The 25,069-nt window shown below is 43.6% G+C and overlaps 1 protein-coding gene across 8 annotated transcripts in view; it reads left to right on the forward strand.

Annotated features, from left to right (window-relative positions):
- Positions 1-25,069, forward strand: part of TRIO (trio Rho guanine nucleotide exchange factor) — a 376,190-nt gene that overhangs the window by 142,841 nt on the left and 208,280 nt on the right. For all 8 annotated transcript variants that reach the window (XM_057540126.1, XM_057540127.1, XM_057540124.1 and 5 more), the window contains exons 3-7: positions 6,306-6,420; positions 13,673-13,865; positions 16,136-16,648; positions 18,530-18,652; positions 22,410-22,601. In XM_057540126.1, coding sequence (XP_057396109.1) covers positions 6,306-6,420; positions 13,673-13,865; positions 16,136-16,648; positions 18,530-18,652; positions 22,410-22,601 — 1,136 coding nt within the window. The remainder of the gene's footprint in view (positions 1-6,305; positions 6,421-13,672; positions 13,866-16,135; positions 16,649-18,529; positions 18,653-22,409; positions 22,602-25,069) is intronic.

The raw sequence follows: 25,069 nt of genomic DNA on the forward strand, positions 1-25,069 counted from the left end.
TTTTGTCGAAAGCTTTTTCTGCGTCTATTAAGATGATCATATGGTGTTTCTCCTTCAATTTGTTAATATAGTTTATCACATTGATTTGCATATATTGAAGAATCCTTGCATTCCTGGGATAAAACCCACTTGATCATGGTGTATGATCCTTTTGATGTGCTGTTGGATTCTGTTTGCTAGTATTTTGTTGAGGATTTTTGCATCTGTGTTCATCAGTGATATTGGCCTGTAGTTTTCTTTCTTTGTGATATCTTTGTCTGGTTTTGGTATCAGGGTGATGGTGGCCTCATAGAATGAGTTTGGGAGTGTTTCTTCCTCTGCTATATTTTGGAAGAGTTTGAGAAGGATAGGTGTTAGCTCTTCTCTAAATGTTTGATAGAGCTCTTCTCTAAATGTTTGATAGAATTCGCCTGTGAATCCATCTGGTCCTGGTCTTTTGTTTGTTGGAAGATTTTTAATCACAGTCTCAATTTCAGTGCCTGTGATTGGTCTGTTTATATTTTCTACTTCTTCCTGGTTCAGTCTCTGAAGGTTGTGCTTTTCTTAGAATTTGTCCATTTCTTCCAGGTTGTTCATTTTATTGGCATATAGTTGCTTGAAGTAATCTCTCCTGATCCTTTGTGTTTCTGCAGTGTCAGTTGTTACTTCTCCTTTTTCATTTCTAAGTCTGTTGATGTGAGTCTCCTCCCTTTTTTTCTTCATGAGTCTGGTTAGTGGTTTATCAATTTTGTGTATCTCCTCAAAGAACCAGGTTTTAGATTTATTGATCTTTGCTATTGTTTCCTTCATTTCTTTTTCATTTATTTTATTTTATTAATTAATTAATTAATTTATTTATTTATGGCTGTGTTGGGTCTTCGTTTCTGTGCAAGGGCTTTCTCTAGTTGCGGCAAGTGGGGGCCACTCTTCATCGCAGTGCACAGGCCTCTCACTATCATGGCCTCTCTTGTTGCGGAGCACAGGCTCCAGACGCGCAGGCTAAGCAATTGTGGCTCACGGGCCTAGTTGCTCCGTGGCATGCGGGATCTTCCCAGACTAGGGCTCAAACCTGTGTCCCCTGCATTGGCAGGCAGATTCTCAACCACTGCGCCACCAGGGAAGCCCTTTTTCATTTATTTCTGATCTGATCTTTATGATTTTTTTCCCTTCTGTTAACTTTGGGTTTTGTTTTTTCTTCTTTCTCTAATTGCTTTAGGTGTAAGCTTAGGTTGTTTATTTGAGATGTCTTTTGTTTCTTGAGGTAGGATTGTATTGCTACAAACTTTCCTCTTAGAACTGCTTTTGCTCCATCCCATAGGTTTTGGGTCATCATGTTTTCATTGTCATTTGTTTCTAGGTATTTTTTGATTTCCTCTTTGATTTCTTCAGTGATCTCTTGGTTATTTAGTAGTGTATTGTTTAGCCTCCATGTGTTCGTATTTTTACACATTCTTTCCTGTAATTGATATCTAGTCGCATAGCGTTGTGGTCAGAAAAGATACTTGATACGATTTCAGCTTTCTTAAATTTACCAAGGCTTGATTTGTGACCCAAGATATGATCTATCCTGGAGAATGTTCCATGAGCACTTGAGAAGAAAGTGTATTCTGTTGTTTTCGGATGGAATGTCCTATAAATATAAATTAAGTCCATCATGTTTAATGTATCATTTAAAGCTTGTGTTTTCTCATTTATTTTCATTTTGAATGATCTGTCCATTGGTGAAAGTGGGTGTTAAAGTCCCGTGCTATGATTGTGTTACTGTCGATTTCCCCTTTTATGGCTGTTAGCATTTGCCTTATGTATTGAGGTGCTCCTATGTTGGGTGCATAAATATTTACAATTATATCTTCTGCTTGGATTGATCCCTTGATCATTATGTAATGTCCTTCTTTGTCTCTTGTAATAGTCTTTATTTTAAAATCCATTTTTTCTGATATGAGAATTGCTATTCCAGCTTTCTTTTGATTTCCATTTGCATGGAATATCTTTTCCCATCCCCTCACTTTCAGTCTGTATGTGTCCCTAGGTCTGAATTGCCTCTCTTGTAGACAGCATATATTCGTGTCTTGTTTTTGTATCCATTCAGCCAGTCTGTGTCTCTTGGTTGCAGCATTTAATCCATTTACATTTAAGGTAATTATCGATATGTATGTTCCCATTACCACTTTCTTAATTGATTTGGGTTTGTTATTGTAGGTCTTTTCCTTCTCTTGTGTTTCCCACCTAGAGAAGTTTCTTTAGCATTTGTTGTAAAGCTGGTTTGGTGGTGCTGAATTCTTTTAGCTTTTGCTTGTCTGAAAAGCTTTTGACTTCTCCATCAAATCTGAGTGAGATCCTTGTTGGGTAGAGTAATCTTGGTTGTAGGTTTTTCTCTTTCATCACTTTATCCTGCCACTGCCTTCTGACCTGCCAAGTTTCTGCTGAAAAATCAGCTGATAACCTTATGGGGATTCCTTTGTATGTTATTTTTTGTTATTCCCTTGCTGCTTTTAATATTTTTTCTTTGTATTTAATTTTTGTTAGTTTGATTAATGTGTCTTGGTGTGTTTTTCCTAGGGTTTATCCTGTTTGGGATTCTGTGTGCTTCCTGGGCTTGGGTGACTGTTTCCTTTCCCATGTTAGGGAAGTTTTCAACTATAATCTCTTCAAATACTTTCTCAGACCCTTTCTTTTTCTCTTCTTCTTCTGGGACCCCTATAATTCAAATGTTGGTGCGTTTAGTGTTGGCGCATTGGTCTCTGAGACTGTCTTCAATTCTTCTCATTCTTTTTTCTATATTCTACTCTGTGGTAGTTATTTCCACTATTTTATCTTCCAGGTCACTTATCCGTTCTTCTGCCTCAGTTATTCTGCTATTGATTCCTTCTAGAGAATTTTAAATTTCATTTATTGTGTTGTTCATCATTGTTTGTTTGCTCTTTAGTTCTTCTAGGTCCTTGTTAAATGTTTCTTGTATTTTCTCCATTCTGTTTCCAAGATTTGGATCGTCTTTACTGTCATCACTCTGAATTCTTTTTCAGGTAAACTGCCTATTTCCTCTTCATTCGTTTGGTCTGGTGGGTTTTTACCTTGCTTCTTCATCTGCTGTGTATTTCTCTGTCTTCTCATGTTGCTTAACTTACTGTGTTTGGGGTCTGGTTTTCACAGGCTGCAGGTTTGTAGTTCCCGTTGTTTTTGGAGCCTGCCCCCAGTGGCTGAGGTTGGTTCAGTGGGCTGTGTAGGCTTCCTGGTGGAGGGGACTAGTGCCTGTGTTCTGGTGGATGAGGCTAGATCTTGTCTTTCTGGTGGGCAGGACTGTGTCCGGTGGTGTGTTTTGGGGTTTCTGTGACCTTATTATGATTTTAGGCAGCCTCTCTGCTAATGGGTGGGTTTGTATTCCTGTCTTGCTGTTTGTTTGGCATAGGGTGTCCAGCACTGTAGCTTTCTGGTTGTTGAGTGGAGCTGGGTCTTAGCATTGAGATGGAGATATGTGGAAGAGCTTTTGTTTGTTATTACGTGGAGCCGGGAGGTCTCTGGTTGACCAATGTCCTGAACTCGGCTCTCCCACCTCAGAGGCTCAGGCTTGACACCTGGCTGGAGCACCAAGACCCTGTCAGCCACATGGCTCAGAAGAAAATTGAGAAAAAAAGAAAGAAAGAAAAAACTAAACTAAACTAAAATAAAGTTTTTAAGATAAAAAATTTAAAAAATTATTAAAAATTAAAAAATTAAAAAGAAAAAAAACCGGACAGACAAAACCCTCGACAAATGGTAAAAGCAAAGCTATGCAGACAGAATCACACCAAGAAGCATACACATGCACACTCACAAAAAGAGAAAAAGGAAAAGAAAGTATATATCTTTTGGGAAGTCCGAGGTCTTCTGCCAGCATTCAGTAGGTGTTCTGTAGATGTTCCACATGTAGATGTATTTCTGATGTATTTGTGGGGAGGATGGTGATCTCCATGTCTTACTCCTCCACCATCCTGAAGGTCTCTCTTATATTGTTTATCAAGGAGATTGATTCGGTTTTGAAAGGAATGAAAGATGTTGGGAAATAAAAAATACTGCAGTTGTTACTGGTCTTACCTTGGGGACAAGAGGTATTCCAAAAATACTAGAGCCAATGATTTTTCCCTAAAATTACTGTCTGGTATTTTAGAAGATTACTTCATAATGCCATTCTACCATTTACAACAATACTGCTTCTCACTTTTTTTGGTTTTTCAGTGTTTAAGTTTTTTACTCTCCACATGTAATACAATTCTTCAGCTAAAACAAGAGTAATGAGACAAAATGGTTCTGAAAAGTACAATAGAAAAATATTGTCCACTGGCTTATTTTTCCAAATGAGTAATAGGCTATTTACAAATAAGTAGATCTCCAATGATGTATATTAAAATGGCAAATCTATTACTGTTTGAAATCTAAATAAATAAAAAATTTACTGCTTCTCACTTTTAATAGTACCTTTCATTCCTTCTGATATTTTTATTTTTTAGAAAGAAGTAAAACCACTAGTTTGAAAAATTATGCAAGTTCTTATCAGGGTGAAGGGCCCAATTGTGACATGCTGGCATGGTCCCTTTGTCTTTATATAAGCTCTTTGAGCTTCAGTATCTTTCATGATAAAGCTGGCGTGAGGAAATCTCCTAACAGGATCATTGTGATGATCAGATCAGAACGTGTGTGTCAGGCACTCGATGCCATACCTAGCATGTGTCAGCTGTGATGTAGTATTGTTCCTATTTAATACCTGGGTTATTGGATTTATAAATAATTTAACATCTTCCCGGGCTTCGTAACTTAACAGTACATGCGGGTCAGTTTAAGTGTTCAGAATCAGCATTTAGTTTCATTACTGTTTATAGGAACTGTTAATCATTCTAGGACATGGTAAAGACCCGTGTTGGTAAAAATGTGTTTTTAAAATGCCAACATCTTCTGCTGAATATGTTTTTGGTATTCTAAAAGTGAAGAATTTGGTTTTCTGTTTGTTTGCTTGCTTGCTTTTTTTTTGCTTGCTTTTTCATTTACCTCTGCTGACAAGGTAAATAATTAAGATGAGAAAATAGTTGTTTCATGTTGTGGCTTGAATTTTGAGATCTTATTGCTGTACTGCTAGAAACAGATGACCAGAGCTGTAAAACTAAATGAAGCATACACTTGGGAAAACAAAATTTTCTTTCTCTGTGTTCTTTTCTGAAAACCCTAATAGAAGTAATAAAATAAATATAGTAGTTTCACCAGAAATGTTCAGTGATCCCCAGCAGACTTCCTTAGGATTGTATATGTGTTCATGAGAAGTATTTCTACCTTCCTGTCAAAGGCCAGTCACGTGAGATTTGTGCTTAGTGTGTAATGTAATTTTTCTAAAGTTCTTAAGCTAATTTAGTTCTATTTGAAAATTCTTGTGTGTCAATCTCGCCCTCTCTCTCTCTCTTTTTTTCTTTTGTGTGTGTGTGGCTTTGTGTGAGAGAGTGGGGAAGCTTGACCACAGGGGTCAGGTACTGCCCTTGAGAGGGGAAGGTGCCCTGGATCCCAGATTATATAAAGTAGCCATCAGCACAGAGTTTGAAGAACATTCCTGTCTTTTCCCTTTCATGAGTTAAAGCCCAATTTGGTTGGTAGCAAAGAGAGAGCTGAGAGTGCAGGGGAGGGAAGGAGAGGGGACAGTGTGGAGGAGAGAGAGAGAGGGAGACAGAAAGAGAGACAGAGGGCGTGAGGAGGTGGTTTGTTTGTTTTTTTAAATATTTATTTATTTATTTGGTTGTGCCGGGTCATAGTTGCAGCACTTGGGCTCCTTAGTTGTGGCCGGCGGGCTCCTTAGTTGTGGCCGGCAAGCTCCTTAGTTGCGGGCGGCAAGCTCCTTAGTTGCAGCATGAATGTGGGATTTAGTTCCTTGACCAGGGATTGAAGCTGGGCCCCTTGCATTGGGAGCGCAGAGTCTTATCCACTGTGCCACCAGGGAAGTCCCCGGAGGTGGGAGTTTAAGGTGATGGAAGCACGTATACACGAAACCTTTTTTTCTCTCCAAATATGAAACTGAATAAAGGAGGGAACAAACACTGGAAGAAAGAGCCAAGGCCTTCTGTGATACCTTGCATGTGGTGTGCAAAACTCAAACTTCGTCGCCGGCGTCCTGGGAGGGATGGCATTGCCACCTGTCTCAGGGGAGCCAGGGGCGCCGGCCTTTCACGGGGTCCTGCCGGGCCAGGAGGGCTGGGGGCACAGCTTCGCGAGAGTGGGTGGGTGGGCGGGCTGCGATGCTGGGCGCCCAGTGGCCCATAGAGCCCTGTTTCCTCTTGCTTCTGTCTGAGCCTCTTCCACATGTTTGTTTCCAGGTGGCAGAGATAAGCGCGGGGGTCCCATCCTAACCTTCCCGGCCCGCAGCAATCATGACAGGATACGGCAGGAGGACCTCCGGAGGCTCATTTCCTACCTGGCCTGTATCCCCAGGTGAGTCGCGCGTGGTCGTGGCTGGTCCCCGTCCCAGAGGTGCAGCGCTGCACACACTCCCCAGGAAACAGCCCACAGGAGCCTGGATTCTAAGCAAAGTGCTGTCAAGTTAAAATCGTGACCTTTCTCCTTATTTTCCTGTTGTGACCCTCCTGGGTGCGGGGCTGAGAAGGGCAGTGTTCTGAGTGAGGAGCCTTGTGTGGTGACGATGGGGGTGGCTTGGCCACTGGGCCGGGACCTTGGGATGTGGTGCCCGAGGCGGAGCTGAAGCAGAGACGATCCTGATAACCGAGGCCCGATCCTGATAACTGAGGCCCGGCGGGCCGGAGGCTCACCAAGGAGTGTGGTTTCCGAGAGGACCTTTCTGGCTCCGTGCTGCGCTTCAGTTCTTGGGAAGTATTCGGTTGATTTGTAGCGTGAACTTTGCAGGGCATTCAGAATCCCTACCAGCTAATGTGCCAGGACATCAAGTGTGGGAACTCTCATTCAATCTGCGACCCGCTAGTGACAGCCAGGGGGATTTTTAGCGTAGACGCTGAGGAACACAGGGAACAGCAAGGCTTTATTTTCTGGAGAGCCCTGAAGTGAGGAACAGTTAACAGCAGTTGGCCAGTGTGTGTACTTGAGGAGTCTGGCATCTTCGCTTCTGCTCTAGAAACATATTACTGAGGCTTTACCTACAGGGTGAGCTGACGACTGGTAGAGGAAACCCTCCCCTTCCCCCCACATTAACATCTCCATTTAATGGTTAAGATTAATTTTTGGAAAACAAAATACTGCTCTGATATAATCCAAGCATACAGCCAGGCCTGGCATAAGAGGTGGCTGTGTGCCGGGGGTCGGAGCGGGACCCCCTGTGAGGAAGAGGTACTCTCACCCCAGAAGGGGGTGTGCTAAAGCAGGGCACGACTGACGTGCGACAGTGAAGAGGGATTTCCTAGGAGACTAAACGAGCACGTGAAAAAGGACGCTTGGTCATAATATAGACTAAAGAGTAACCGTAAGGAACATGTTATGCAAGAAAATAATAAAAGATGGTCAACAGCAGTGTAATGGTTTATAAAGTTTGAGGTAAGTGTAACAGGTGGTCCAGGGTGCAGGGCTTGTGACTCTCCCCCGACCTCTTTGGGTTGACACCAGGCAGGGAAACAGCACTGTCCTCTGGCAACCCATCCTCACTGTGGCTGAGGAAGGTCAGCTTTGGTGTCGATGGTCTGAGCTTCAGAGGGAGTTCTTGGGTTTTTCTGTAGGGTATCCTTTGTGGGAAAGCTATTACATCAAATCATCAGTAACATATTAACGGGCCCCTGCTTAAATATGTGGAAAAGTTTTCCCTTTCCTCTTACTCTTATATTTTCTTGGCCTGTTGAACTGTTGAAATCACAGAGTTGGAAAGAGTTTTAGAAGTTATTTACTACTCACTGTCACTTATAAATAACAACATAGTTTACAGCCACTACTTACTGAGCTCTTACTATGTACCATGTGCTGTGCTAATGATGAAAAAGAAATAGGTACAGATGATGATGTGAAAAAACAAATCCCTGCCACCCAAAATGATGCTTGGTGTATAGTTTAATGAAACACAAGTTGAATTTCACCCAGGTGATCTTTTAAAAAACATTTACATTGTTGGAATTCTGCATATAACTTTGGCAACTTGCTTTCTGGTTTTGAAATCCATATTGATTATAAATATAAAAAAATTACTTTTCCTTTCATTGATATCATAAAAAAATCGATTCAGGTATATTTTGAATCATCTGGATGACCTACATTAAAAAAAAAAGCACAAAACTTTGTCCGGGGAATCGTGAGTGTAAACAAAACTAGAGAGACGCAAACACCCATGGGCCCACCATCCAGCTCCAACGATTATTGGATTCTGCCAATCTTGTCTACTTTCCCAAGAAAATATAGCAAATCCCAAATATTCTCTCATTTCTCTCATAAGTTCTTCAGTGTGTAGTGTAACCCTCCAAGCACTGAACACAGTCAGTTCATTTCATTGCCTGGATTTGCTTTTGTTATTTACAATTTCAAGTGACAGGCAGTGCCAGTTTCTTGTTCTTGGTTAATGAGCAAATGAGAGAGACGGGATTAATTTGTATGTAAATGATGCGTTTGCCAAGTGATAGTGGAGGAAGGTTTCACAGTGGTCCAAATAGAAGTGGCCACAAAAAGAGTCCTCTCCAGGTCCACCGCAGGTCCTACAGCGACTGACAGAGAGCCTCAGTGCCTCCAGGGAGGCTGCAGAGGTGGGAGCGCTCTGGTTTAGCCAAACAATGGGATCGGTGATCATCATCAGATTAGTGGTGTGTGAATTTTTTGGGACTTGTGGGTTCACTTGTTCTTTATTTGAGTCTATAATTTGTTGTTACAGTTTCAGAGTGAAATACACAGTCCTGGGCAGTGGGAGGGTGTCCTGTGGGACTCCTTTCTCTGTCCACCACTGTCGATGTTTTCTGCGATGTGATGATAGCCTCTGGCTGCCCCGCAGCCAGACAGTGACAGGGCTACACATTCCCAGGTTTGGAGAAGTGTGCCACCCGGGAAAGCCTGGGGGTCAGAGTCAGACGGACTGACCTGCTTACTTAATTTTTTGGGTTTTCTGATCTACGAGATGTGATAGGAATCGGTACTTCTCGGATCACTGTATTAAGTAAGATTATTTATGTACATGCCCAGCACAGCTTCTGACTCATGGTAGCTGTCTCAGAAGTAGTACAGTAATGTCCATCTTTCGTATTTGCTTTTCGACTTTCCTTCAGTTGTTTTTCTTTTTGCCATGTGTTGTAGAACCAGATCATCTTGTTTGTTTTTTTCTGCGTGGCCTCCTGATTGTCTTTGCCTCTTAAAATGTGGCCCCCAGAGTTAAACATAATGTGATCTGAGAGTGGTGACTAGTTTTGAGTACTGTTGTTTGGGCCACCTTCCCTCCCCTCTCCATTCCTTAAAAAACAAACAAACAAACAATTAGAATAATAGATTGGTTTTCCTATGATTAATTTGCAAGGGAACTTTGCCTTAAATGTATAGGAGAAAAGTCATAGCAGAACTTCTTCATGGTGTAATTGGGACTCCTGCACAGAAATGATAATCACGTTAGTCTTGGTGCATCTCTAAGTGTTTATTGCTCTTTTGAATTATACTCATTATGTTCTAGAACGTTTTGGCTTCTTTAGAATGATTTATAGCAACTAAATGGATAAACCACTCTGGCTCTCTTTTGTCACCAATGAAGTGAAACTTTTGAGTTGATTCATTCATGAACATTCATATAAAAAGGTACCTTCTTCATCTAGGAACTGAAGAAAGGAGAGTTTTTCTTTTTTAGACACCTGAATTGAAAAAGGACCTTAATTTTATCTACATTTAAAAAAATCTCACAGCTAAAATGAGGCTCTTAGGTAAAACTGCTAAAATACCTGGTTAATAAGTCACACTTCCCAGTGAGCAGTGTCTTGAAGGAAGAGCGTGGCACGGAGCCCTTCTGTAGCAGCTGTACTTGTTCATTAGATGCTCAGAAATAGAGCTGGCTTTGGTAATGTTTGCAAGTCACTGCTTTCTTAATAATGCGTGGCTTTTAACTTGATAAAGACAGATGGGTGGGAAGGATGTGCACTCCCAGCCCAGTTGGCGTGCTGCTTGCTTTACTTGGAAGTCACCGGTGGGAACAGTTGGATGGCGGAGGCAGGTGACTGGTTAATCCTTCCATAAACGGTGTAAGCTCAGGGCACCTTTTGCTTGTGTCTCTCTCCAGCTTGTTCCTCTTGTTAAGCCTGGAGTTATTCAGGATTCCTTCTAAGCCCCGTCAAGTGGAGGGGCTTTGTAGTTTTATGTACACACTGTGTAGGGCTATGTGAGGAGAAAGGCTGCCGGAGAATTTAGCTTGGTAGGGGAGGACCGATGCTTAAAGCGCAGGCACCAAACAGCAGCTCATACAACAGCAGAACCTACTGCTTGACAGACTGCTGTCTTTGGTGCACGGCAGCAGAACGTGAGAGTCTGGAACACAAGGTCCCAGCCGGGCAGCAGACATCCGACGTCCTCCTGCTCAGGCAGGTCCAGCCCCAGGGAGCTCTGGAGCCCAGAAGTTTCTACTGAATGGACTCTTGCAGGATGGCAAGCTCCTTTAGAACCCGAGGAAGTTCAGAATGCTTCATTTCAGTGACTTGGGGGATTTTAGGAAACATTTCTGGGAGTGCCCAGCTACCTCTAAGGATTTGTGAAGGAGACCCGAGACGCTCCCTGGATCGTGGCCCAGGACCTACTTGAGACCGGAGGAGTGACAGCACGAGGGGTGTTGAGCCAAGTGGTAACTGTTTTTCAGTTCACGTTCATACAGAAGTTAATCAGATCACTCCTCGCAGCTTTCCACACTGGGGTGATAAGCCGGTGTGTTGGATCAGTCTGTTTTCTCCTTGGGGCTTTCAGGACTGTGTTTCTAGGACTGTGAACCGCCATCTACTCGGATTCTGTCCCCACGGACTTTTTTGGAATGTTTTTGGGAGTATGCCTCTTACACTGATGCAGTTGTCCTAGGAACTTGGAGTGTCCGTTACTCTACTGGTATGAATCAAAAGATAAGGAAAAGAATGGCGTGTGAGGGAGTGGGGAGGGCAGGGAGGCGGGGGAAGGGAGAAGGTAGGGGAGTCAGCTCATGCGAGAGAGTGTGAAATGGGTTTTAATTTCGACTTAAATTTAGGTGAGACTATGGATTTTTTTTTTCCTGTCTATAATGGTCTCACTTTATTTTTAGACATTTTTTATTAAAAAATTTTTGAAGGTAGTCAGTCGCTTTACAATATTGTGTTAGTTTCAGGTGTACAGCAAAATTATTCAGTTAGGTATATTTTTTTCAGATTACTTTCCATTGTTGATTATTACAAGATATTGAATGTAGTTCCTTGTGCTAGTAAGTCTTTGTTGCTGATCTATTTTATGTATAGTAGTTTGTACCTGCTAATCCCAAACTCCTAATTTATCCCTCCCCCCAACCCCCTTCCCTTTGGTAACCATAAATTTGTTTTCTATGTTTGTGAGTCTGTTTCTGTTTTGTATATAGATTCATTTGTATTATTTTTAGATTCCACATATAAGTGATAACATATAATGTTTGTCTTTATCTGACTTACTTCACTTAGTAGGATGATCTCTAGGTCCGTCAGTGTTGCTGCAAATGACAATATTCCTTCATTGTTATGGCTGAGTAATATTCCATTGTGTGTATGTACCACATCTTCTTAACCCAGTTTGTCTGTTGATGGTCACTCAGGTTGTTTCCGTGTCTTGGCTATTGTTAATTGTGCTGTTATGAACATTGGGGGAGATGTATATTTTTTAATTAAAGTTTTCACTTTTCACTGGATATATGCCTAGGAGTGGGATTGCTGGGTCGTATGGTATTTCTACTTTTAGTTTTTAGAGGAACCTCCATACTGTTCTCCATAGAGGCTGCACCAGTTTACATTCACACCAACAGTGTACGAGGGTTCCCTTTTCTCCACACCCTCTCAGGCATTTATTATTTGTAGACTTTTTGATAATGGCCATTCTGACCGGCGTGAGGTGATACCTCATTGTAGTTTTGATTTGCATTTCTCTAATAATTAGTGATGTTGAACATCTTTTCATCTGCCTGTTGCCAGCTGTATGTCTTCTTTGGAGAGATGTGTATTTAGGTCTTCTGCCCTTTTTTTTTTTGATTTGGTTGTTTGTTTTTTTGATATTGAGTGGTATGAGCTGTTTGTATATTTTGGATATTAACCCCTGTCAGCCACATCATTTGCAAATATTTTCTCCCATTCTATAGGTTGTCTTTTCGGTTTCTTGATGGTTTTCTTTTGCTGTGCAAAAGCTTTTAAGTTGGATTAGGTCCCATTTGTTTAGGTTTTTTTTTTTAATTGGAGTATAAGTTACTTTACAATGTTGTGTTAGTTTCTGCTGTACAGCAAAGTGAATCAACTATATGTATAATATACATATATCTCCTCCCTCCCAGATTTCCTTCCCATTTAGGTCATCACAGGGCACTGAGTTCCCTGTGCTATACAGTAGATCCTCACTAGTTATCTGTTTTATACATAGTAGTGTATATATGTCAATCCCAATCTCCCAGTTCATCCCACCACCATTTTGCTTCTGTTTCTTTTGCCTTAGGAGATTGATCTAAGATATGTCAGAGAATGTTTTGCCTCTGTTCTCTTCTCGGAGTTTTATGGTGTCATGTTTTACATTTAAGTCTTTAAACCATTTTGAGTTTATTTTTGTATGTAGTGTGAAGGGAGACTATGGATTTTTAACCCATGTTTATGAACACTCTGACTTCTGTTTTTTCTTTATTGCAGATGTGCTTTCTATATATTTCCCGTGTACTCAGAGGTTGAGATATAATAAAGTTAATAATTTTTATTTCTTCATCGAGGACATTCTTAAGAGAAACTGGCTCTTTTGTTTTAACAGCTAGAATGTGGAGAGGAAGAATACGTGACTCCTAGCCCTGCCTTGACTTGTGCTAAGAGCCAGCAGTGTCCACTGTGGCCTGTGCGCCACCAGCTGAAAAAGATAGACAGGTCTCAGTATTACTAGATTTTACCCCACAGACCCCGCCAGAAGGGTGCCAAGGATCCCCGGGGGCGGGTGGACCACACCTGAGAACTTCTGAGGTAGCTCAGGGGCCTGGGACAAGTTCAGGGGAATAAACTGGGACATTCAAAAACTGCTGCTATCACCAGCACGCCAGTGGAGGTGGTGTCAGCTCCTGTGACCCCAGAGTCCGTGTGACTGCTGTTCACTGCTCTGCGCGTGCTGCTGGGGTTCTGTCCCTGCCGTTTAGTGGCCCTAACAGTTACTAGACAGCATGTGTGATCACTTAACGCACAAAAGACCAGAGAAACGGGCAGGACGGTCACTGCTCTTCTCCTAAAGAGAAGGCAAGATGCAAAACCACGGACACAAGAGAAAATGTTTGAAGGTTTTTGAGGTTGAACCCTGTGCGTGAATAGTCAGTCTGCTCTGTTAAGGTACCAGGGAGGGTGAGGACCACGGGTGAGACCTAAGCTCTTTCTGTAATGATCTCTCGTCCGCCAGCTCCCTGGGCACAAGTGCCGGCCAACCAGGCGATGGGTGGAGGGAGGTGCCCCGCAGGCAGCAGGAGGACAGAAGCAGAATCGGCCTTGCCCAGCAGGACTCAGACCAGAAAAAGTGGCGTGAATTGCGTGGTTTCAGCCTGTCCTTTCTTTCTCTGCAGTGAAGAAGTCTGCAAGCGAGGATTCACGGTGATCGTGGACATGCGTGGGTCCAAGTGGGACTCTATCAAGCCTCTGCTGAAGATATTGCAGGAGTCCTTCCCCTGCTGCATTCACGTTGCACTGATAATCAAGCCAGACAACTTTTGGCAGAAACAGAGGACTAATTTTGGCAGTTCTAAATTTGAATTTGAGGTAACTTCCCTGTGTAGCCAGACCAACTAAACCAGTAGGTGTGGTTTATTAACAGCTTTAATGTCATCATTTTAGGCTGGTTATAGATTTTTAAAAACCACGTATTCAACAAGAACTGCATATCTGACGTACATATGACATGCAAAATTAGTTGTTGTGTAAAATAACACAATTAGGCTTGTTTTTCGCCTTATCCCAGTGGGTGTTTTGCCCATGGAGGGTTTAGGTTCCAGGCCTCTTGTTTCTGGGTAATGGGGCTCCTGGGGTGTAAAGCATGTGTCCTAGAAAGAGAAGCCTGTTTCCTTTTACTTCACGGGATAAAATAGCTTTACCATTCAGTGCAAGTGGCTTTAGGTGGCTTCAGAGTCATCATCGTTACCTCAGCCTTGGAAATAAGGGAATGTTAGGGAGAAATGCCCAACTTCACGTTTCCTGAGGAAGATGTGTGGGAGAGACGGACTTTTCATCGTGTCCTGGAGAGGACGGAGTGCCATGTATTTCACACGTCAGGTCTCTTGTTTATGAAAAGGGAGAGGTTCCTTGAAAACCTCTGTGGGGCTCTGGATTCAATTAGCACACAAGGTCGTTGTCTTTCAGATAGTGTGTGAAACAGACCTCAACCGGCTGACTTACTCTCCTTTCCCCTGGAAACTGCTCTCCTTAAGCTACCAGGGTTCTGACAAGGCTTTGATGCAATTGGGTTCATCAGATGGTTATGGGGAGAAAGTATTCTGGCCAGCTGGAAACTTGATTCATGCCATATTCTGTAATAAAATCTAAGTATTTTCTAACAATGAATTATAATAATTTTTAGTTGAATAGATCGCTTCTTCTAGCCACTTTGCCCAAACATTAGGTTTCAGTGAATGTATTCACGTATTTCAAGGTTAACAACAATAATAGTATTAAACATACCACACAATATTAATTCTTAAACTTTATGTTACATGTTACACTTTTCAGTGTCTTTTCATGGGTACATTACTTGCATTTTAAAATTTCTCAATCCATGGTACTGATTTGCAACCTGAAATCTGAACTTAGTTTTAATTTGAATTTGAAACTACACCCAAGAGGTTTAGATGAAAGGTGAAACCAGTAAGCCTTTATCTTCACACACAAGAAGAAGTGATTTTGGAGGACAGTTTGTTGGATATTATATTAGTTATTCACTTGACGCAGAATGTAGAGTGTGTTGTATTTAATGATACACGTTTTAAGCAGAAATAACGATGTGGTGGTATAATGTATGCAGGTTTTTGCTTGTCTAATTGTGGTCTTTCCCTCTGGGCCTTTAAAAGTTTTTCCTGCACTGGCTTTTCTATTGAACTTGTCTGTACATTATCACGTGCTTCTGTCTGTGAAGCGATTGTCTCCATGGACATTATTAAAGTCTGGGCAGACGAGACAGGGATGAACCTACAGTCACACTTCAGGCAAAAGTGCTGGAGTAGGAGCTGCCCCTCTTTCTCACTCTGCTGCCTTTTGCCATTTCTTATGCCAGACAGCATAGAGATACAGTTGTAGGTTTCTCTAAGGTTGGAGGTGACAGAGATGGGGCTAAACGAGCCTTTCTCTGTTTTATCTTTTGGTTCTAGGCCACACATCTTTTTCCTTTTCCTTTGTCTTCATATTTAACTCCCCCCGCCTCACCCCCAGTTATGTTTTCCTTGAGGCATAATGCTAATATTAACTCTGCATCATCTTCTGATAGGATGAGATGAAGATTTCTTGCTCAGGTTGTAATTGACTAAAACTTTGTTAGATTGGAATGTAGTAGATGATGTTATTGAGTACAACACTTGTACTGCTCAGAATCGCTGCCGATTATTGCAGTGAATGAAGCGTTCCCTCTCTCCAACTTTGAGAGAAGAGCTTCTGCCAGCTTTCTTGCTAACCCTTGTGTATTTTCTACATTTAAAAAAAGCCATTCATATTCTAATGTGCCTAAGATAGTGGGTTAATTTCCGCATTCCTGGAAAGAAATCTAATATCTTTAGCTGTCCTGAAATTCATATGATTCTATAATTTTGGGTATTGCAACTAACATATATGTGTTGCTCTAATGGATTTGTCGTTCACTGACTGTACTAATGCCTCTTTCATTTACATTTGTTTTTATGGGGCCAGAACAAGGTATGTTACGTTTTCTATAAATGGATTACTTGCTTTAAGTTTGAAAATCTGTGATTAAGCATTGCAAACTGCATTATGATAAGACGGTATAAGATTGGTTCATCTTCTCATACATGATTTTCTTTCCCCTTAAGACAAATATGGTCTCTTTAGAAGGCCTTACCAAAGTAGTTGACCCTTCTCAGCTAACGCCCGAATTTGACGGCTGCCTGGAATACAACCATGAAGAATGGATTGAAATCCGAGTTGCTTTTGAAGACTACATTAGCAATGCCACCCACATGCTGTCTCGGCTGGAGGAACTTCAGGACATCCTAGCTAAGAAGGAGTTGCCTCAGGATTTGGAGGGGGCTCGGAATATGATCGAGGAACATTCCCAGCTGAAGAAGAAGGTGATTAAGGCCCCCATAGAGGACTTGGATTTAGAGGGACAGAAGCTGCTGCAGAGGATTCAGAGCAGTGACAGCTTTCCCAAGAAGAACTCGGGGTCAGGCAATGCAGACCTGCAGAGCCTCTTGCCCAAGGTGTCCGCCATGCTGGACAGGCTGCATTCAACGCGGCAGCACCTGCATCAGATGTGGCACGTGAGGAAGCTGAAGCTGGACCAGTGCTTTCAGCTGAGGCTGTTTGAACAGGATGCTGAGAAGGTAAAAGGCGGGGGAGGGATGCTGAAATGCGCCACGGAGGGAGGCTTCCTGGATCCTTGGGTCTCAGCAGCCGAGGCTGGTTTGGTCAGGAGAAAGGGCAGAGTGAAAGGGCTGGGGAAGGGTAAGCTACTCGCGTGGCGTGGGGGGGAGACCAGCAGTGTCGGTTCAGAGATCAGCCCTCAGTCTGCTTTCCAGTGCTACTCGCTGTGCAATGCAGAGCTCTTCTAGAAACTTAGAGTTGCTTATTACTAATAGTTTGGTTTAGAATGCCTGTAAGATAGACGAGAATATTTTCAATTAAAAGAGTGAAAACTTAGTATGATATATTACTGAAAGCAGTAGTTGTCCATGTGAGTATTTTTCTAATAACTGCTCTTCCACTCATAAAAGCTAGTGCGAAAACACCCTTCAGATCTACTGTTGAGTATGTTTTTACAATAAAAGGCGAGTAATGAATTAAAAATAATAGCTTCTGGGAAATAGAGGCAATAATTACATATGGTTTCATGTTTCCTTATCGTGCTCCAGTCAAACCAACTGGCCAAAGTGAGCTCTTGTCTGTCTCAGCAACGTGAAAGCAGGACACTTATTTACAGGAATACGTTGCAAGCCGTGAACACGAGTGAATTGATCCCTCTTAATTTGAGCTCACTGAATTTTTTTTCATGGACAGGAAAATTTTTTGTGAAGTTAAAAAACATTAAAAATCTTTGATATAAAAGGACCTTTTGAAAGGTGACAATCCACCACTGTTTTCCAGTAATATTATTTGGTAAGCTTTTAACCTCTCTTTATGTTTAAAGTACAGCTGACCCTTGAACAACATGGGGGTAGGCATGCTGACGCTTTGTGCCGTTGAAAATCCAGACTGCTCTCTCTGCCTCCAGGACAAAGGAATTGATAAATGACTCACCCGAGGACAGCAAGCTGGAGCAGTTTGGATAGAATCAGGACTCCAACTCTAGTCCTTTGGATTCCATATGTCGTGATCTCTAGTTGAACACAACTTTTCCCCACACTTAGTTAATTTAAAGATGTGTAAAATGAAAATATAGGTACTCATTTGTTGAAAAGTATCTGCGTATGAGTAGACCTGTGCAGTTCAAACCCGTGTTGTTCAAGGTTCAACTGTAGTGCCTTGTCAAAGACACTAGAAAATCTTCCTTTCAATTACTAGACAAACAGGTGACTGTCCCTGGAAGTGTCATTCACATCACAGAAGCAGTGCTAATTGATAATCATTTCTTTTTCCTTAAATGTTTTCCTGGGAACAGTGAAATTAACATCCTTTTCCAGGTAGCATCTGTATTGAATCTTAAGAGAGACGTCATTGTTAACGTTTTCCCCATTTCTTTTTATTTTTACGGTAAATTTTATTGTTTGCATTTGCACAGGGATTTTTTTTTTTTTAATTCTTGCACTAAAGGGCATAATCTTTTAGTCATTGGAATTGCTGTCAGTAATCTGTGGTCACAGCAAAGCCCATCCAGAAACCTGTAAGTTTGTAACTTCATCTAATGGGTCTTTTTTTTTTTTGCAGAGCAGTGTGCCTGATTATGTAGTTCAGTATAGCAGAGAGACTGGGTTGAGAGTCAGAAGATTAGAGTTTTAATTAGCCTGGGGGATTTGAATACCTCTCTTTACTTATCGGCTCCTTAGTCCCTCATCTGTCAAAGGAACGCACTAGATAAGATTTTCTTGTAGCTCCTGCAAGTTCAGAGCTGCTGACTGGTTAGAAGTCGAGAATCTTCTGGGCCCTGGCGCCTGAGAGGTTGTCAGAGGAAAGACGCCGCTCTTTCTTGGTTTGGTCCCGTGCTGGGAGCCGCGTCAGTCATTTCTTTTTCTGGAGTGATTCCAGGTTGTCTTTCTTCATTCTGGTAGATGTTTGACTGGATCACGCACAACAAGGGCCTGTTTCTGAACAGCTACACTGAGATTGGGACCAGCCATCCTCATGCAATGGAGCTTCAGACACAGCACAACCACTTTGCCATGAACTGCATGGTAAGATCCTGTGGGAGCAGAGGTATCCTGCCTGTGAAAGTATAAAACGGGAGGTATTTACACAGATCATTCCCAGCACACTGCCGGGAGCCCATGCAGGGGCTTCTGACAGTTCAGCGGCAGCGGCTGACCTCCAGGTGCGGGAAGTTCTCTGTGGGAGCAGTGTTTACGTAGCTTGTTTTAAGTTTTAAGCAAACAAAAGCAAAAACAAGCAAACAGACAAACCAGTGAAACTCGAACCAATTACTTGGCCCGTTCCACGTGCATGGTTTTGAGGCTGGCTTCTGTGCCGTACCTCCTGGGAGCCCGCTGGGGCTCCGGAGAGCTTTTCAGAGGCCGAGTGAGTCTCCCGAACCAACCCACTGTCAGTTTGCTGGCTGCCTGCCCTTCACGATGAAGAAATAAGCCAGTCTGCTGCTCACCTCAAGGGCATCCTTCATTTCTCCTCAAACATGAGCGTCCCTCCCAAGATGAACGGAAGGAGTCGGGTCTGGATGTCAGCCGTGCCTGGAATCCTTTGGCTGCCTTTGATGCCCTGCGCCTGTTGTGATTAGACAGGGGTTGCTGTGAGACTACAGTGCAAACAAACACCCCAAAAGAACCCAATAATGAATTTTAAGTAACAGTCTTATTACATTTTTGGAGTTAATATAACTACAGTAAAGCTATATGTTGTTCTGTAGGGTATATGGTTACTTCTCTAGAGAGTTATTCTAGAAATTTTCACCTTAGAGATAGAGTTGTGGTGTGGACTTTGAGCCAGAATTATGAGAATTCACCCTCTTAGCCTTGTAACGTGCGTTAAAGAGCATTGAAACGATATGAAGGCAGGGTCTTGCTTTAAATTAGTTCAGTAAGATGCCATTTAATTAAAGTTCAGTCCACAAAGTGCTCCACTTTGGGTAGTTTCAAAGATAAGATTCAGCGATAAAATGTTTGTAATAGACACTATCCCAAAAGTTTGATACTGTTCTTGAGTTTGAGGTAAGAGAATTTTGGGGTTAAATGATTCAGCCTGGGGAGAGGTGAGGAGAACGCAAATGTGGGCCTTTGGGGGAAGCGTCTTAGAAGAATTTCTTCCTAAAAAAATTCCTGTCAGTTTTTCAGAATATTCTGAAACTTCTACTATGGTGAAAGGCACATTCAGCCCACCATATCACATACTTTAAAAACTTGAAATGTTAAAATATATTTTGTAAAAACTAGAAATGACCAGGAAGAGTTCTCTCCCTCCCCCCAGCATTACTATGACACATTTAGGAATCAGCAGAAGAGGAAGCATGTGTGGAAGACAGATGCGTGTGTTATGAATGTAGAGATTTTTAATTCTGACTGTTGTTTACCGCATGACCTTGGGCAGTCTGTTTAATCTCTTTGAGCCTTGGTTTCCTAATCTCTAAAGTGGGGATAATCTCTGCCTAACAGGGTGTTATATTATTTTACTTACTCTGTATGTGTAAGACACTAAGCAGAGTGCTGAACACAAAGTAAGTACTTGATAAATGGTAGTTATTATCAGTGATGTTATCATCTAATTAAAAATACTGTTAGTATTTTTAGTATATTATAGTAAGTAAGAAACTCTTAAAAGTATGGGTGATTTTTTTAGGTTTAAGTATATTTTCTGTTTTTCTGTGATATACTTTTATCACTTCTCTAAGTAAAAATTTTAATTCAGAAAGGATGTGGTAACCCTGTGCACGGCGTGGTGACAGCTATTGGGAGCGCGTTCCAAGCCTACCAGCCCCTGGTTCTCAACACCTCCCTGAGTCCTCAGTATCTGTCTAGGACGTTATTTATTTATGCAGAACCCCGGGGCCTGTTAACCTTCAGCCCTTTCTTGTGCTATCTACAGTGTTTTAAACATTTTTTGACAAAGAAAATGAAAGTACTAGATATCAGTAAGCAAAGTTGATAATCTTTTAAGAAAGCATTTTAAGGGACAGCAACAGTCGCGCTCATTCTCCTGTCACAGGTACTTTTAGAGGCTATGACGTAAGAGTCTAGGTGGAGGTACTTCTAACATAGGGAATTGTACGTTTGTACATTGCCGTGCTTGTGTACACACTCATTTGGGCTGTGTGCCACGTGGTTCCTTCCTCCTGCAGTAAGTGACAGAGGTATGGACGAGGCATAAAGCATAGAGCAGTCCTCTGTGTGTGGAGCACAGTGTGTTTGAGGGGATGAAAGTAATCCAGGGCCCTGAAACAGCATCAAGGTGGGAAGGACCCCCCTCCGTGGGCCCCACAGTGGAGCCATCCAGATGGGCAGCTCTTCTCCGGATGCTAACAGAGGGCATCTGCTGAAGCTCTTCCCAACAGACCTTTTGGGTGGATTTTCCTCTTTAAGGACACAGAGAAAGCAAAACCTAATGAATGTGGTCACCTGTCAGCAGAGAGGGAGAATGCATATGAGAAGGGCAGGCACTGCTCTTGACCTAGAGGACGCTAGTTAGAGCGTTAATGCCGCATGAGGCAGTGAGGCCAGTTCCCCATGGACTGTGGCTTTGACTGACTGTCACAGCCTCACAGAGTACCCCCTCCCTGCCGCTGCCGACACCCGGACGTGTGGTAGCTGATTTGAGCCTGCAGCCCAGAGACGTACCTCGGAGACTGGCGTCTGGCTTTCTAAACCCAGATGAAGGCGACTCCACCTAGTTTAGGTTTAGGTCAGAAATGGAGGAAAGGAATGAGTAAATGAAGGTACAGAGGCAGAACGACAAGTGCCTTCTCTAGGACGCTTACTTGGGTGGGCTGGAGGCTCGGTGACAGTGACAAGGCTCATGTAGGGGTCCAAGTGCGAGCCGGTGGAGGACCATGGCAGGAAGGAGGAAAACCGGAGAGGAGTTTGGGCAGGTTGGATAATTAGATTTGATTTAGGGGCAAGAATCGGAGGAGCCAAAGATGAGTCTACGGTTTGGGGAGACCCATTGCAAGGTGCAGTGTTGTGATGCATCACAAAAAATAATAAATAATGAATACATGAAGAGCGACAACCTGGGATTTGTTGAAGGTGTGCATTCCTCACTCTGCCTTTGCCGCAGTGCGACCCTTAAAGAGGATTGAAGGTGGGAAGGGAAATACCACAGTGAGAACTCCTTTTGCAAGAAAAATGCTTTTTTTTTTTTTTAAAACCTTGCACCCTTATTTTGCAGCAAGCTAGTGGACTTGAAGACAGAGATTGCAACACAGTAGAAAAGTGTGATTTAAAGTTTGAACACAGCACTGTTCTGTTCGTACCCCAGTTCATATTCCTTGGTGAATGTGAATCCATTTACAGATTTTCTATTGGCACCAGAAAGATGACTTGGGCTTATGTAGAAAGGAGAGCTTGTTTTCACACAAAATAGCCTCTGGTGGCTAAGTACATAGTTTGTAGTTTCTGGCTTCTAGTTGCAAACTGCAGTGGTGGGTTCCTGCAGTTCTGGGTAACGGCTTGCCATCTGGACCCTTTTCAGGATTTGAGGCCAAGAAGCGAGTCATGGCGCATTTGTGTGCACCCACTTGTGTGTGTGACTGCTTTGTGCCTAACAGTATCCCTCCCAGCTAGTTGACCTGTAATTTTGCAGTTTTAAAAATAGAAACTGAAACCAGTACCTGTGGCTTATGGAAATCCAAATAGCAAAACACATGTCCTATTACCCACCAGCTGATTCTGCTGTTAAAATGTGACTTTTCAGCAAGCGCTCTCCGCATTTCTTGGGAAGACGGCCCATGCGCCTTCCCCTGACCTGCCCCCCTTTCTGCCCCCCTCGCAGAACGTGTACGTGAACATAAACCGCATCATGTCGGTGGCCAACCGCCTGGTGGAGTCGGGCCACTACGCCTCCCAGCAGATCAAGCAGATCGCCAGTCAGCTGGAGCAGGAGTGGAAGGCGTTCGCGGCCGCCCTGGACGAGCGCAGCACCTTGCTGGACATGTCGTCCGTCTTCCACCAGAAGGCCGAGAAGGTCAGTGCCTGGGACCCACCACCGCCCCCCCACCCCAGAGCCCTGTGTTAACACGGCAGAGCCCGGGAGGACGCTGGGGCCCTGAAGTCCACGGCTGCGCTCAGTACCCAGCCCTCAGCCCGCTGTGCAACCTCAGGCACTCTGTTCCACCTCCTCGTCCCGTACTTTCCTCATTTGTAAAGTGGAGATAAAAGTATGGACTTGAGGGGCCGTTTCATGGTGTAATGAGATCATTCATATTAGCTGCCTTGCACAGGGCCCGGTACGCTGTAGGGACTCGTAAGTGACAACTGCTGTTCTTTATCCCCTCCTGTCCCTCCTCCTCATCACTTGAAAATTCCTCTTAGGATGCTTTGGCAGCAAGTAACAGAAAGCCTGACTCTCAGGTTTAGACATCAGGGGTTGTTGAGTTCTTTTCTCACAACACAGGGAATTGCAAAGTATAGGGAGTTCCAGCCGCACAGTGGTGTCAGGGCTGGGTGGGCTCCTGGCTGGGCCTGGCCATCCCCTTGGGCTGCCAGGTGTGTGCCGCAGCTCCCAGCGCCGGCCCCTCTACTGTGGTGTCCCACGCGTGCAGGATAGCGGTGTCGTGTCCTCTCACTTTCTCGGGGCAACAGTGTTTGCAGAAGGTCCCTCCAGCCCAGCCCGCTTCGCTGCAGTCCCCTCGGCCAGGAGGGCGGTGCCCGCCCACACCCTGGCTTCAGGGGCGCAGGGAAGGGCAGGTCTGGGTTCTCAGCCTCCCCGGCAGGGGCAAGGCTCTGCCAGCCGGGGCTGTGGTGGGAAAGTGGCTTTGGGGTATGGTTTCCAGTGTCCCTCACAGTTACTAAGTTATTTGTATGGATTCGGCTTCACGTCAGCTTCATCTCCTGATGTGCTGGGCACAGTACCTTATTTCAGAGGTAGCGTGTGATGTGTGCCCTTAGCGCTCCCCACATGCCCACAAACAGGCACACCTGCTTCAGTGAACATGCTTGGAAAACAGCGAAAGGTAAGTGAATTGCTGTGACTCAGGTGCTAGTGGTGGAAGCCTGGGTGGTGAAACACCTTTTCAAGACATAGAGGAAGAAAGCTCAGGAACTTCGGGAAGACACAAAGGAACTTAGGAAGACACAAGTGGTTGCCTTAATTGAAAGGAAGAACACTACTAGAGCTTCCTCAGGGATAGTTATGGGAGGAAACCTACATTTGTAGGGATTTGCACTGACGCTTCTAAGAAGGAAATAGTATCCCTTTAATCTAGAAACAGTGTCTGTTGAGGAGTGAAGGCAACAAGGGAAGGTAGAGGCCCCAGCTTGCCTGGCATCTTGGCAAGGCAGCTGGAATGTTGCACAAGGTGCTAATTATGAGTGATCTCAACTCTAGAAACCTTTAAAGTGTGAAGCAATTGAGGAAACAGAGTGGGATAGAAAGAGGAGAAAATCTTAATAGTCTCATGGGAAAGCTGTGAGGAGGGACTTGCAGGTTTCAGTGGTCAGAGTTTTCTGCTAACTTTATGCATTTTGGTAGTTTGATGATAAAGGAGAAACAAAGCCCCCCCCCCCCCACCCAGAAACAGTTTGAATTAAAGTAAGAGGAGCCCCCTTCAGCCTAAAGCAGCGCTGTCTGCACTTCTCTGTGGCCACCTCTGGTCCCTGTCATTGTCAGGGTCGTGGTGTGTTGTTCACTGGACATTATCGTGGGTGGGAGAAGAGCTGTGTGGGCCCCGCTCGTGTACCATCTGGAATGGTAGCGTATAGTGTGGGCTGCAGCCACCCCCGGGCCGGGAGGTGTGTGAGTTGCTTGTGGGCCCCGAGAAAGGTCCTTGAAGATGATGTGAATAAAGTTGAACAAGGACGGGCTGCTTGGGGGAAGGAATAATGGATAGTCTGAAGCATAATAACACATTGGGAAAATCTCTCTAACCATGGCAGGTTTCAGAATTGCAAATAAACCCAGAAGATTAATTGCTGCTCTGACCTACCTGAAAATAATGTAGAAATGTGGGTGCCAGGGGGTGTTTTCCCCCCAGTGTTTTATTATAAAAATTTTTAGACATGCAGCAAAGTTGAAAGAGCCTGAGGTGTTTTTTTTTTTTTTTTTTTAATGAGGATCTTGAATCAGATGCGTATGTTTTTTGATTGATTGATTGATTGATTGATTTTGGCTGTGTTGGGTCATCGTTTCTGTGCGAGGGCTTTCTCCAGTTGTGGCAAGCGGGGGCCACTCTTCATCGCGATGCGCGGGCCTCTCTCGTTGCGGAGCACAGGCTCCAGACGCGCAGGCTCAGCAGTTGTGGCTCACGGGCCCAGCCGCTCTGCGGCATGTGGGATCTTCCCAGGCCAGGGCTCGAACCCGTGTCCCCTGCATTAGCAGGCAGATTCTCAACCACTGCGCCACCAGGGAAGCCCCTGAGGTGTTTTTATTTGGATAAAATAATGGCTGTCATTTATGGATTTGAAGGAAATGCAACTAGATTGAATACATTGCGG

The sequence above is a fragment of the Balaenoptera acutorostrata genome, chromosome 2 (assembly GCF_949987535.1).
Source record: "Balaenoptera acutorostrata chromosome 2, mBalAcu1.1, whole genome shotgun sequence".
NCBI lineage: Eukaryota > Metazoa > Chordata > Mammalia > Artiodactyla > Balaenopteridae > Balaenoptera > Balaenoptera acutorostrata.